This window comes from Drosophila eugracilis, unplaced genomic scaffold, assembly GCF_018153835.1.
Source record: "Drosophila eugracilis isolate 14026-0451.02 unplaced genomic scaffold, ASM1815383v1 contig_81, whole genome shotgun sequence".
NCBI lineage: Eukaryota > Metazoa > Arthropoda > Insecta > Diptera > Drosophilidae > Drosophila > Drosophila eugracilis.
This window is the reverse complement of record NW_024573712.1, coordinates 983387-997640: the sequence shown is the minus strand read 5'-3', so window position 1 is coordinate 997640 and position 14254 is coordinate 983387. Positions and strand designations below refer to the sequence as shown.

The 14254-nt window shown below is 38.4% G+C and overlaps 4 protein-coding genes across 5 annotated transcripts; 1 reads left to right on the top strand and 3 right to left on the bottom strand.

The window, feature by feature from the left end:
* Positions 1-2023: 2023 nt before the first annotated feature.
* Positions 2024-3379, bottom strand: LOC108106348 (odorant receptor 49a). The gene is made up of 4 exons (XM_017213328.2): positions 2604-3379; positions 2350-2551; positions 2137-2292; positions 2024-2080 (listed from the first exon to the last, which is right to left on the bottom strand). The coding sequence occupies exons 1-4, from the start codon at positions 3377-3379 to the stop codon at positions 2024-2026; spliced, it is 1191 nt and encodes a 396-aa protein (XP_017068817.2).
* Positions 3380-5075: 1696 nt separating this feature from the next.
* On the top strand, positions 5076-5827 carry LOC108106331 (larval cuticle protein LCP-22). Its single transcript, XM_017213303.2, has 3 exons — positions 5076-5135; positions 5194-5608; positions 5671-5827. Exons 1-3 carry the CDS (start codon positions 5121-5123, stop codon positions 5739-5741), a joined length of 501 nt encoding a protein of 166 aa, XP_017068792.1. The 5' UTR covers positions 5076-5120; the 3' UTR covers positions 5742-5827.
* A 673-nt stretch (positions 5828-6500) lies between these two features.
* LOC108106261 (larval cuticle protein LCP-30) lies at positions 6501-9866 on the bottom strand. 2 transcript variants are annotated; one of them, XM_017213226.2, is made up of 7 exons: positions 9446-9866; positions 8969-9104; positions 8555-8581; positions 8042-8192; positions 7959-7974; positions 7413-7576; positions 6501-7330 (listed from the first exon to the last, which is right to left on the bottom strand). In XM_017213226.2, the coding sequence occupies exons 1-7, from the start codon at positions 9482-9484 to the stop codon at positions 6883-6885; spliced, it is 981 nt and encodes a 326-aa protein (XP_017068715.1). In that variant the 5' UTR covers positions 9485-9866; the 3' UTR covers positions 6501-6882. The 2 variants fall into 2 exon arrangements, with proteins under 2 accessions (XP_017068715.1, XP_017068716.1); XM_017213227.2 differs by lacking the exon at positions 8555-8581 and having other exon boundaries at positions 9446-9864.
* A 2279-nt stretch (positions 9867-12145) lies between these two features.
* LOC108106310 lies at positions 12146-12810 on the bottom strand. Its single transcript, XM_017213281.2, has one exon. It carries the CDS (start codon positions 12782-12784, stop codon positions 12320-12322), a length of 465 nt encoding a protein of 154 aa, XP_017068770.1. The 5' UTR covers positions 12785-12810; the 3' UTR covers positions 12146-12319.
* Between the last annotated feature and the right edge of the window lie 1444 nt (positions 12811-14254).

The window sequence follows — 14254 nt, the reverse complement described above, 5'->3', positions numbered from 1 at the left end:
GAAGGCTATTCATATTTTTGGGAATCGTTTTCAGGGCGGTGACCTTAACCTTTATGAAACTTGTGTGACATGTCCAGAGAACATCACATGCAAGCACTTTTATGACATTAGTTATAGGTAAATATATCTCACAATTGCAGTCAACACAACTGCCGAGTAGTACCGAACCGGCATAATACCAAAACTCTATTGGTTTGTTCATAGAAACAAAGTGTCTACAACAAGGATAAAAAGGGGTGGTAGCCTCGATGCCTTCCTTAGGATAAACCGAACATGATCCACCAGTGGGACCTATGTTCGCAATGAGGGTTCTATCCGTCCTACCATATCGCCCATCTTCTGATAAAATCATAAGCCTAACACGAATCTCATTCGATACTGTTTGCACATCAAATATCAACTCACGGATTGCAACCATTGGCTGATCATCAATATACCATTTGTATCTCACAGCTTGACTTCCACAGTTGCTGCATCTTGAAGTAAGGTGAACCTTCGATTTCGGATTAAAGTAATCCCCTTCACAGTTTCTTTCACATTCTATTGCTACTTGTAGGGCATTATTGCTGATCATTGTAACAACTTGATCGTTTCGCGATGAAATATTGGGATCATCATCTCTGGTCACTTTCAAACTGAAAACATATCTGCAGCCACTTTTGAAAGACTTGGCGGGAATAGAAAACACAGCAGCTATTAGGAGAGAATAGAATAAAGGTATATATTACGCTTTTCATAAATTATCTCACCCGACGATATGTTGCGATGGCAGGAGGGATTAAGATTGTCGTCGAAAGACTTACAACTCCAACTATATTTGGAAAACTGTAAACCTCTTCTCCTCTTAGAAAAATCGTAACTCAGGGAGCCATTCAGCCAAAGAACTTCATTAGCATTAGCCATTCTACTTTTTCCACCAAGAATTACTGCTTCCACCTGACCCATTAACACTTTAAGGTAACAACGAGCTCCGAAATACAAACCATTAAACTTTCCCTCGACTTGTAGGACATAAAAATTCCGCCACAGATCATAGGTATTGGAAAACCTTAAGGAATACGGTCGAAAATTAACGTAGGGATTATCTGAGTTATATGATGCAAACTGTGCTGTGGAAATGATGGATAGAAAACGTGATTTAGTATACGGGGCTACTCACTCAACCCAACTGGATCACTTAGACTCCAGTTGTAGATGGTACTAAATGTTAGGTTGCAGGTTTCTAGGAACAAAGCATTGATAGTAATGCCCCGAGAGATCAGCAGTTGTCTGGGAGTTTGAGGATCTGAGCACCTTGGTATGGTCAGTTGTGGAGAACACTGCCGGGGAAGACTTACTTCAATGGGAATGATTTTTCTTATTTCATATATTCGTTTTAACTTTATGCGACCGAGTAGCCTTAAAACTTTGTCGCTGTTAGACCAAAAAGTGGCGGTTGTAAGGGCAAAGTATCCTTCTTCATAGTCGGCTTTCATTTTAGTCTTGATTCCGTAAAACAAAAGTTCTTTGCTTATTGATGAGGTTCTTCTAAACTTCGGAGGCATCTCAGTTGCAAGCTTTCCAACTTCGAAATAGGCCACCAAATAGCTGGGTGTACTGAGGGTTATTGTAATCCTGGACTTAACTGGGAGTTTTTCCATGGTCATAACGATATGAGTTTGTAATCCGTAGGGCAAATATTCATTGCAATAAATCCTCATATTGGCTTCTTCCAGTTCATTTGCTTTAGCAGACTGCATACTTAGGTAAAGTAATAAATAAATCAGTACTTTTTGATTTCTAGACATAAATTCATTTTTACTAAAGAAAATGATTGATATCTCAAGGATAAAGAATCTTATTTTTCCTAAACTTTCCGAGAAATCGTTTTCTTTTGAAGATATGTATAGGAAAAGCTTGAATCAAAAGACTAATGGTTATCTATCTTGAAAGTATTTGCTCTTTAAAGTTTATAAATATTTATTTAGGGACAATGCTTTAAGTCCATACAGTAAGATAAATATTATTCCCTTCACAAATTACTTTACTTTTCCACAGTTTGACGTAAAACCGCAAAGAATCGGTATGTGATGGTCATCAACTATAAAACAAACAAAGTTTACCTATTAATTAGTAATTAATAATTAAAAAACTCACTATCTTAAAGGTATCCAGAGAAATAATAATAATACCCCTGGCTGATATTTCCACTGGACGTTGGGCCTGGGTCATAAGAATAAGCATATCCTTTTTGTATCGCAAGGTTCCTTCATACCATCTATGTTCATATACAGCATCAGCTATATTGGTACTCTGAGAAGGAAAATTAGCAACTATATTATTTAATATATAAGTAAGTAAATAACCCACCCAGTCAATAAGCATTTGGCCATGTGAGCTGACCATGTAGAACTGGGCTGCCACACTAACAAATAACATCATATAGGATATGCCTTCCATATTGAAACCCTGGGAGACGGTATAGTAAGCCATACAGCAGAGTAGGCTAGCAGTGGTGAACAAATTTGAGGCCAATAGAAGTCCAAATACAATATTCACATCCTTGTGGTAGCTAGAAAGGACTTTAATAGCTACAATTAATTAAAAAAGTTAAAGTTACTTACCTAAGCAATAGTTGATGTCTCTTAACTAGACTTGCCAAGAAACAGCAATCTTGTTTTTCTGATTCTCGACTTGGGCAATACGACGATAGCACCTTGGCCAGATAGGCAAAGTGCATTGAAATCTGACTCGAAATGCACATCATCCAAAGATCTGCCCCTAAACTCACATTTACTATGAATTGGCTATAGGTTAAGTCTATTATATAGGCCACTACATAGCCCAAAGGTTTTTCTGAATCAAAGCTAAAGCGTGTGGGGAAAATGCGTTTATAGGGAAACTCAGCGTTTCCAAAACCTATCAGGTACATAATGCACGACTGTATTAGAGGTCCTAGAGCCATAACAATCATCACAAAGTAATAGAAATACAAAACATTTCGAGTGGTTCGTGAGAGATAAAATCTATTCAAGTCGTACTTTTTCTGCCTTTCCTCATCATGCGGATATAGATCTTTCAATTTATCACTCAGCAATCGTAGGCGTTTTCGATATGTCATAAAGGTAACGAATTTCAACTGGGCACTGAACATATAGAAGAAATGAAGACCCTGTCGCATAATCTTTGATGGACTTCCTGCCAAGGATTCCCACTGAATGATCCTCAAAGTCAACATGGAGGCCCCGTAGGAGTTGCTGACCAAACACAAAACAAAGTAACTAGTTAAGAGGAGATTCTGCCATCTAGGTCTGGGTGAGTCGAATAGATCGTATCCCAGGGTCTTGAACATCATGCTTGCCATGTAGGTGTAATCATCGTAGGAACGAGGTTTTCCCATTTTCCGCGGCACTGTGTCTGCTGACATTTTCACTCGTCACCTTAACTGAGCTCTGGCATTCAAAGTCTATTAGTTTTATAACGGCTAAAGGACGAGGGTTGGCCTACTGCCATTGAATAATTTATGTTCTAATTGTTTTGTCAGTCAGGTGTTAAGCAATTTGTTCTTTAAATTTGTGATTAATAATTTAGAATGCGGTTGCATTTCACCTTCCGGTTGACATCGGTTGACCAGTACCAAAGTGAATATAGGAGATACAAATATTATATTTAAATTATCTTGCCACGAGACAACGGAACTCCTTCAATGGTCTCGATTACATGTTAAGTGTGCTGTTTAACAATTTATAAAACCACAGACAACAAGTTTAGGCACACCAAGATAAGGCGAACTCAAAGCTAACACAGCTAATTCTCAATGAATATTTAAATACAAAAGTTAAATAAATTCGAGCCAATTAATTAGAAGACAAATATTCAGCGGCTCGTTTATGGAAATGAGCTAATAAAGATCTTTTGTCCGATCCATAGACAGATCTTATTTAACGCATTCCGCGGAGTCGAGACTTCAAAATCGGAACCATAAAATATACGAATTGCCAACATTTGGACATTTATAGACCGCAGATGTGAGCAAAGGCGGGTTCTGTTTTGACTAGAAATCAAATTTGTTTTGTGGTAGACTCCGATTGCCTATTGATCTCAATTTGTTTTGTTCTCAGCTATCTCAGCCATATGAATGCTAATTCAGGTCGTTAAATAAATAATATTCTTGTTTTAAAGGTCCACATAAAAGAGTCCAATTAATAAAAACGAAAACTTGTCTTGGCTGGCACGTGACTTTTGCTGACTAGTGTAGACACAATTACATAGCTATTGTTGCACTCGTTGACTGCTGTCAAATCGCACGCGAAATGTGAAGGCCGGCGATGCAATCGAGATGACTTCCCCCCCAATCCTCCAAAGCCACAGCCAACTCCAACTTCATTCATATTTATTCATGTGCCCGAGTCTCGGGTCTCGGGTCTCAGTCGACCCATTCATGCTTTATTCACCTCAATTTCTGATGGAAACAATAAATTATAATCGACACAATCGAAATATAAATATATATATGTATAGGTGCAAAAGTTAGTTGCCTTATTGATTACTTAAAATATTTTTAATTTAAATAAATGGTATTCGTGCTGCAAAATATCTATAGAAAGTTAATTAATACTTAATTTTGTACTAGTGATGTAAGCCTAAGTGGGTGGATAATAATGGAAAATGTAAATCTCATTCAATTTATTCGCTGGCTTCTCGAATTTCACTACTGAATACAAAACTTATGTCCATAATCTGAATTAGCATTTATATCTTCATATAGTTAAACACGAATAAACACTTAACGCCCCCCAGCTGGGTTATTTAGCCTGTTTAGCCAATCGTTTTGTCGGCTTCTCTCTGGTTTATCTCAATGTTGCTCTTAATTTAAATTATACAAACAAAAGATACGCGAATTATAATAAAAACCAATCTAAATTCTAAACGGAAACTGTCAAACTCTCTGGTCTGAAAGTTTTTTTCGCTGGCCATTGGCCGAATACAATGAATTTTATGGACCGAAATTTGAGTCTTATGCAAAATGAGCTGGTTGGGACTCAAAGTTGGTTATAAAACGATCCGTTTGCCGAGGAAGCTGTTACAGTTCTGTCGGACAGATCATCGTTAAAAGTTGCTAAAAAAAAATAAAGTCTAAAATGTCGTTAAAGCTGGTAATACTAAGTAAATTTCCAAGAAAGTGATGTGATCTAATACTGCAAGTGATTTCAGTTTTCCTGCCTTTTTGTGCTCACCCTGGCTCTTATTGCCTGTGAAGGACAACCCCAATACAATCCTTATTTGAGGAACCCTTACTACAGGGATCTGTACTACAGAAATCGTGATCTTTACAATCTGCGTCGCTTCTATGATGGCTTCTATAAGAAATACAATCCCTATATAGCCGCTGCTCAGGCCAGAATTGTGGAGCAGAAGAATGATGTGAACTATGGTGCTGGTTCGTATGCCTATAACTATGAGACGGAGAATGGCATCCATGGCGAGGAGCGTGGAGTGCCAGTGAACATTGGTAACCAACAGCAGGAGGAGCAAGTGGAGGGTGCCTACTCCTTTATCACACCCGAGGGTCTGCGAGTGGGAGTCAAGTATCTAGCTGATGCTAATGGTTTCCGTCCTGTAATCACTTGTAAGTATTTATTTATTAAGAAATCTTTATAGAAATCCTGATTTAATGGGTTGTTATTTTAGATGACGGAGCTAACTCTGCTTTCTATGCCAGTCAGCCAGCTCCAGCCAATGTGGTCTTAACTAAGCATTGAGATTGAGTTTAGTTCGCCTCCTATCCCTAATTCAAAATGTGTCTTCAGCCTTCTTTAAATAAAAATAAAATATTTAAACTATTTAAGAGAATGGTTTTTGCTAGAATTTTGGTTATTTGAAGGCAGCCATTTTATCTTTTAGTTATTGATAAAAGATTATTAAGCTCATGGCTTATGTCAACGCCTTAAAAGCTCTTTCTATTAACTTCTCAGCTAAAAAGTGTGCTATGAAAAATATTTTAATAACAATTTTCCATATTTTTTGATGAATTTTGTATATAATTTACAACTTAAACTTTCTTTGTATTTTATTACGTTAAACTTGTTTTGAATTTGCAGTATATTTTTAAATCACAAAAAATACTGCAAACAAATGACTAAACAAATTCCTAATCTTTTCCCAAAAATGTATACAAAAATATTTTTATATTAGTAATTATTTTAGCGGGTCCAAGGTCAGACTTAAAAGCTTCACAAAAATTGGGTCAATTCCCGCTTATCGGAAATGTGTATACCAAATTCATTCGGCGCCTATAGAGAACACGTACTTAGATTGAGACTTGTTTTTGGTCTCGCCTTAGTGGGTTCAAGAAACCCATTAATTTCTGTTAAACACTGCCCGTATATTGTGTATTGAAAATGATCAATATATAAACTTAACAAAATGTCAGGCACTTTTTAATACCAGATATGCCATTCAACTCAAGGGCCTTTTCATGATCTTCAAGCTCACTTGGCTCAAATCAAAATTCTTGGTAATTTATAACAAATATTTAGTAGTTTTTATTTCGATATACCATAATAACAAATTAATTATCTTATGCATAGCAACATCGTCAAAATTCGACAAGTTCGACAGATAAATAAATACGAAATAACATAGGATCATCGGACTATATGTACGAATCTTTTCCGGTTTGCAATTCGATGCTGACAATCTTCAACTTCCTTTTCCTTTTTTTTGTGGATTTTTTTCTCGGTATTGCGATGGCTTGTTATAGGGTTTGCCCGTTGATCACTCGGCAAATGCATGGGGAATGGATTTGGATGTTGGATTTTGGATGGACTAGGACTGTTTCTGGGGGCTTGGGGATAGCTTGGGAACATATGGCTGTGGATGAGGCGAGCTCAAGGCTGTCACTTAATGACCACCTTTGGCTTTGGCCTTGCGCAGGCGCTCCAGTTCGGCCTGCTCCTTACGTTCTTCCTCCTCGGCAAGCTCCACCTCGTGCTCAAGCTCGTGAAGTTGATCGCTCAGCTCCTTGGGCATTTTGTCAAAATGAATTGCCTTGATCTGTGCCTTAATTTCCTTGGTCATGTGATTGATGCGGAAGCCGCGATGATCGAACTGAGCACCTCCATTGATCTTGTGCTGCTCCTCGACGTATTTAAGGGCACGGGCAATGGCTTCGGGAATTGGATGGATATGGTCTCCCTGAGGCATGAAGCCACCGTCGTTGGAGGCATAGTTCACGCGGTAAAGCTTGCCATCATCACCGGTGTACTCATAGAAGCCCTTGGCATGGGTTCCTCCAGTGTGGTGAAGCTTGGCCTGTTCCTCGCCATAGATTCCATTCTCGGTCAGGTAACTGTTTTTTGGAAGATAAAGTAAGTAGGTTTTAGGTTGAATAATGACTTGAGAATTATAAGAATTTTAAGACACAAACTTACGAATGATCGTATTTGTCCTGCTTGCGGATCTCTTCCTTGTGCAGAATCTTGTGGCGACCCTCATCATCGTAGTTGAACAGGATACTCCTGGGAGTGGTAGTGGTCGTGGTGGTTGTAGTCGTCGTCCTTTTCGTGGTGGTGGTGGGTTTCTTTGTCGTAGTGGTCTGCGAGTGTTGTTGTGGGTGTTGTGATCATTGGTCTTGAATTCTGATCTGGCGTGTGTGCATGCGAGTGTGTGGCATGGTATTTTTTGTGGTAAAGGATTTTTTGAAGGGGTCATGCAGGATACCGTATGTGTGGAAGTGTCATGTAGCACGGAATGTTTAGCTTGATTGCAGTGCCGAAAAACGTTCGCTGGGATTGGTTATGAAAGCAGGGGGATTTGATTTTTGGGAGTAGGTTTCGCTGTGTGTGTTGGCTGGATGTTGGAGTTCGGGGGGATCTTGTGGGATCTTAGTACTGTGTGCTCGGTTGGTGATGGGGTTCATGATCGGGGAAGCCGTACTCCAAGGGGATTTCTGGTACATTAAACTCGGCGTTACTTACTGTGTACTCGACGTGTCTGCAAAACAATATTAAAACATGAAATTAACCACAATTCTTAAAGAATATTCAGATAAGTTACTCACTTGTAGGGCCTGTCGTCATGGACATAGGGAATATTCAAGCCGGCATAAGGTCCATAACCGCCATCATAGGGATTGGGAATGTGGTGGTAGATTCCAAGCTCACGCTGATCGCTCACATGCCTATAGGGCTGTGGCATGTGGTGATAGCGACCTTTGGGATAGTAAAAAGAAATCACAGGTTAGTGGAATGCCCAAGAGATATATCTTCTCTAAGTGTTTGGGTGAGTGACTTGCGTTTAAATTCTGAAACTATTCAAGTTTATACATATCTAACATTAGATATTTACACAATTAATTAGTTTCTCATTAGGTTTTTGTACAAAGTAGGCAGTTGAATCAAAAAGTTTGGTAATTTTGGGTTAACCTACAGTCGTTTAACTACAGTTAAGACGATATACACAGGAACCATATCTTTCAGAAGTAATTTTTAACTGCTTTTTGTGTGAAATGATTATGTCTGATACTGTGATCGTGAGTTCAATGTAACTTTCTTCCACTTTTTCAATTGTTTACCTAAACTTTCTTGCGAACCACGTCGGTCTATATTACAAATATAAAAAATATTAAATGTTTTAATATCAGAGTGCTCAAGTAATAAGTGTTCTTTGGTTAGTGATCGAAGCTCAACTCAAGGCTGGAAATTTTCAAAATTTTGTTTACAATATCGCTAATTTTAGCCTTGAGCTTGAACTTATTTGAGAGTCAGCAGATTATTCGTTATAAGTAAGTGTGCGTTATCGAAATCTTTGGCTATACAAATATACATGTGAGATGTAGTATAGTATGTATGTTAGTAACTGGGCAAGTCGGTCTTGCTTTTCGATCGTTTCTCTGTTGTTGGGTTAGTTAGTGGGCGGCGGCAGCGGCATGCAGTCAGTGGGCGTGGCAGTAGGCACTGATATTCTTATGTTTTTCTCACGAAAATACCTTCGTTCTGCGTATTCCCATGGTACTTTCCATCGTCGCTGGGGCGATACTTGCCATCGCTAGAGGATTGCTGTGAAACCGTATACTTGCCATTATTATCCGGAACGGGACTGGAGTGGCAGACAGCAATGAAGGCCTGCGGAAGAAGAGGATGTGGTTTCATTATGAGATTTGTATAATGCCATGACAGGAAGTGGCCCCCACATTTGGCCACAAGTTGAATGTACTCGTAACTCTAAGCAGTTGAGTTTAGAATTTATCTGCGGATGCTAGTAATGATTAAACGCTTGACAAAAAGGTGCAGCCACCGAAAATTTAATTGTGTTAAAACTTGTTGGGAGACCAAAAATCACGAGGTAATTAAATTAATTTAAATTTTACTTATTTGTTTTCTTTTAGACACATGAGTAACACTTTGGGGCACACAACACTTTTTTGTTTCACTAATCAGGATCCATATCCTTTATTCCTACTCACCACGACCACGGAGAAGCTCAGCATAGACTTGGTGAACATGATTATTGTTATCCTTCGTTGGAATGAATATCCTTTGACTTTGCTGTCTGTCTGACTGACTAACTGGGTAATCCTGCTCGAAAGGTGACTGCAACAGGAATGTTTGGTTTCCCTTCCAGTACACCGGATTTATATAGAAATATGCCAGGTTCGCAGTCGCAGCGCTGCTCTCAACGCATCGTCGCGCCTAAAGTTCTCTGAGAGAAGATTCGTCGTCAGTTCATTTCGGTTCATCAGCTAATATTTCTTGAAGAGCTGCTCCCTTTTGGTTTTTTAGACAGTTGATGAGCCAACCGAATTCTTCTGGTCTCACCTTTTGTTATGGGTTTTCTCTCCCTCTCTCTCTCTGCCTCTCCAACTTTAATCGCTCTTCGAAACGATAATTTATATAGCGTATCAATGTCACAAGCAAATGTAATTACATATATTACCAATTAGCAATTTGTATTATTTGGCAAATGCCGTTTGATCAAGTTCATCGCCCACAGTATTAATCTCTTTAGAACTAAGGATATTGGGCTGAATCATCATCAAGTTGTTTACTCTAGTTGTGATGAAGAAATTCCCAGGTTTTCTCATCGCAAATTCGCCTGAACATTAAGAGCGATTCATTTTTTGGCAACAATTTTATTAAGCTGATAATTGAAGGTGAAGTTCAGGTCATTGAAGACGTCACTGATTAAAATTTAAAACATTTGGGTTACATTTTTTTAGCATTTTGTTTTTCTGTGTCATTGATGAGGAAAAAACTGTTTGTTTTGATTGTCAAGGATATAGGAGAAACCCAACTAGACATGTTTACAGACAGTATTAACTAAAAGTTCTTCTTTAAGTTAAAGATGAATATATACAACTTTCCTAAAACCCACTGGTCGTATACTTAACATATTCTATTTTTAAACCATCTTGATAATGCTTATCAAGGAAGCAATATACAAAGTAAACACCATCTATAACTTCCCCAATCCCTAAACGACGTCTGTTAACTTCACAGCTGGAGTCTGAAGTTAACTAGTTATGGCAACCGATGACAACATCGCATCTCTGGCAACGCAGACTCGAATCCGAAACTACCTGGAGGCACTCGGAAGCGCCATAAAAGTGCCGTAATGAAATCATAAATTACGCACCAGCGGAAATACAGCAAAAACTGTACAAGTAAAATAAATAAAATAAGAAACAATTCAGACAATGCGCACGCCACTCGCAATGCGAAATGCATTAATATTGAAGCTGAAGATCGAGATGGAGATGAGGATGAGGCTGGGTTGGGTTGCTTTCGGGGCATACATATAACCGGAATCGGATGGAACCGGCAAAAGAAAAATGTTGTCAAAAAAAAACAAAACAAAACAATTTTAATTGTTTGTAGCAAACGTTGACACCGAGGCGCTGACAGTGACAGCTTGGGGATCGGCTTGGAATGTGTCCTTAACGGTTTAGCGTCCGAAGATGCTGTCAAGATTATAGTTGCTGCCTAGCAAAAATAACATATGATATGAGACTTAACCTGATATTATTGTACTTAAAGAAAAAAAACTAGATTTTACAGTCCAAAGTACAGGCTTTTTCCATATTGATTTGAACCTTTGGATTACTTCTTTATGTGCATACTTCCCTGATAGCCTGCAATCAGGTTAAACAAATATTATAATACTGGAAAGTTTTTGATATAGAAATCAAATTTATAAATAGACGATATAGATTGTTTCTGCCTTTGAATCTACCACTTGAAAAAGTTATATTAGTTATGTTAACATAGCCTGAACATATTCAATACAAAAACTTTTGGGATTCCCACAAATAACAAGATTATTTTGAATATCAATAATTTCCGCATAAATTAGTAAGCTTCATTCAATATAAAATAAGTTAAAAATTGTTTTCTGTGTATGCCCACATAGAGAATGATTGCCAGTGCACATTGCCCGGCATATACCGATTAATAATAGCAATCCACATAAACTGTGATTAAAACGCCGCATCTTGCGACTGCCGAGTATCCAAGCACCGGGCTTTGGATGCTGGATACCGAGTGCCGAGTATGCCGAGTATCGATGATACTGCGTCACAGTCACTGCACTCCAAAGGTCGTACGCTGAACCCAGATCTGGAGACCCAAGACGAGAAACGCGCATTGCAGATCGGCAGGGAGATGATCCACCATCACCACCACCACGACCACTTGGAGCAGTTTGTTGTGTGAATCACGGCGCGCGTGCTGTTATTGTTACTTTCCGAGGGTCTCGAGATATTCGAATTTTTGGCGATATCTATATGGGGGCATTCATAAAAGTCACAAATACTTAATAAATATTTAAATAAGATGACTTTTTAATCAATTACAAGCTCGATTTGTGATGCTGCGACGGTTGTCACTTGATTTGCATGCTATTCGAATTCTGATATCAGATCTTCACACCGCAGGAGTGCTGCTGGTGTTATTTTATTAGTCCAGATCCAAACCCACATCCATAACATATAGTACATTTGACATTGACCTTGGATCAGAAAAATGCTGACCAAATCTGGCACTTTCTTCGATGCGTCACATATGCATAGCCATATCTCACGGTCCAGGTAGGATCGGTTAGATGTTAATCTGGCCGGCCGGTCAAGTATTTACGATCCATATCCAATGTCAGAACGAGTTTGTTTGGGTTTATTTGGTATCAGTGACTTTATTGACAAGGTTTCACCTTTAAAAAGTGTCGCACATAAATCATTAATCTGCTTACAACTATTTTTATGGCCTAGAGAGTTCTAGGAAGTGTCAAGTTGTTGTCACAAAACCCGAGAAACGAGAACACACACCCTAAAAAGTGTCGACGGCGACTAGACGGGAAAAAGGATTTTCCTATAGATGAGGGCCAAGAAGATCAACAGCACTGGCATCCGGAAGTTTGCTGAGGAAAAGCTAGCTGAATTGCAGAGTGATCCAAGGCAGTTGCAGTAGATTACTCCATTTTCTGTCTTACAGCCTTCGGGTAAATCCTTAACTTTATACTTTGGCTCCCAGTGTTTTCCGATATATTCGTAATATGAATCAACCTGCTTGGCACAGCCTCTCCTTGTCCTGGTCCACTCCTTTCCAAAGACCATAGAAGTCATCATTTCAGTGCTGCACATCGTTGAGTTCGGACATTCTCGCACTTTTCCGGGAAAACTCTTAGAAGAACCGCACGTTCGGTCATCATCTACACACTCGTAGCATTGAAGTACTTCGCCGGACGCTAGACCAACTAGCCAGACCATCCAGACTATATAAATCCATACTGGGAGCTTAGTTCCGCTGCCCATGATAACTGGAGGCACACTACCCACTCAGCTTCCGAAGTTGGAGGAGCGCGATAAATCCGATTCTCGTAGAAGAGTTTCGTATGTTGTTTTGTTTTGTTTTTTTGTATTAAAGTGATTAAGCCGAGGAAGTAAACATGTGTCTCTCACTCAAACCCTTGTGGTACAAAAAAGCAACTGATATGAATGCAAAATTTCGAGTTTATCTTAACCGTCATTGTTTTTCTCTTTGGTTTTGGAGGGCGTATTCATATCTTTCAGGGCTGTGAATTAGAGCATTATGCTAGTGGAACATATTTCTCCACTCACCCGCTCTCAATCCTTAGTTAATGCTTGCTAGATACTGTTTATCACTAGAAAGACATGCTGAAAAGAAACTCATTTAAGAATGAGTGACCCATGCTATATGAAGAGATAAAACTAATGGTTGAATGCAGGCAAAGATCTTTAAAAACTATTTTTAGTTCCATTTTACTTATGGAGAGAGTTAAGAAACTCTTATAAAGGACAACAATCTAACAAAACTTCATTTGTTTTTCAAATTTGAACGAATAAAGTCATAGATTTTCTTGATTGTATTTAAAATCTTCAATATTTGCTTAGGAATTTAATATTCTAGGTAAGTAAATACTTACTGAAGTACTTATATCTGGTTTTAAAGAGGATTTCGTTTCGATAACTTGGGATAAAACAATTCTTTCAGCAGTCAAAATATATTTAACTTTTTAAGACAACCATAAATGCAAAAGTCCCTAACCGTTTAAGTTCTTATTATATCCTAAAATAGTTACTAATAATATAAAAAAATCCTTCATATTGTAGAAAGAATATAAGCACAGCCAGTGTACCCCAACTTAAGCCCAAAAAGATGTTCACCGACAGATTACAATAAGAAATTACGTTATTTTCTTAACATTCCTGTTTGGGATCAAGAGACCTTTCCTCATATGATTTACTGGAATATTAACCTCCTAATTCTTCTGGCTGTCCTTAGTATTTAGCGCAAAACAAATGAAATCTTTATAGGCTGAGCATTCTGACAATGCCTATAAATTAGTCTCATTTTCGCGTGGGCTTTCGCACACATTTCGCTGTCAATGCTTCGAGTATCATTTTTCTCCGCTCAATTTTTTGGTTTTTATTTTTTGAGAACTTTGTTGTTAATATTGTTCACCCTGCTAAGCTGTCAGAGATTTGTTTAATTATCATTTGCTCTCCTTTTGGTTTAATTAGTACACTCAGAGACTGTGCCGTGTCAGCTGCTGTGTGAGCGAATAAATCAGAATTGCACGTCTATAAATATTGGTAACTGCTGAAGCCAGTTTAGCCACCGAATGCCAAAATAGATGGATCGCTTTTTTGGTAGCAAACGGAGCATTCACATTTTAATCGGCACCATTAAATACAAGCGATTTATGCCACAAAATTACAGGCATTTGTTTTGTTTTGCCCAATGAATTAATTTACAAAACG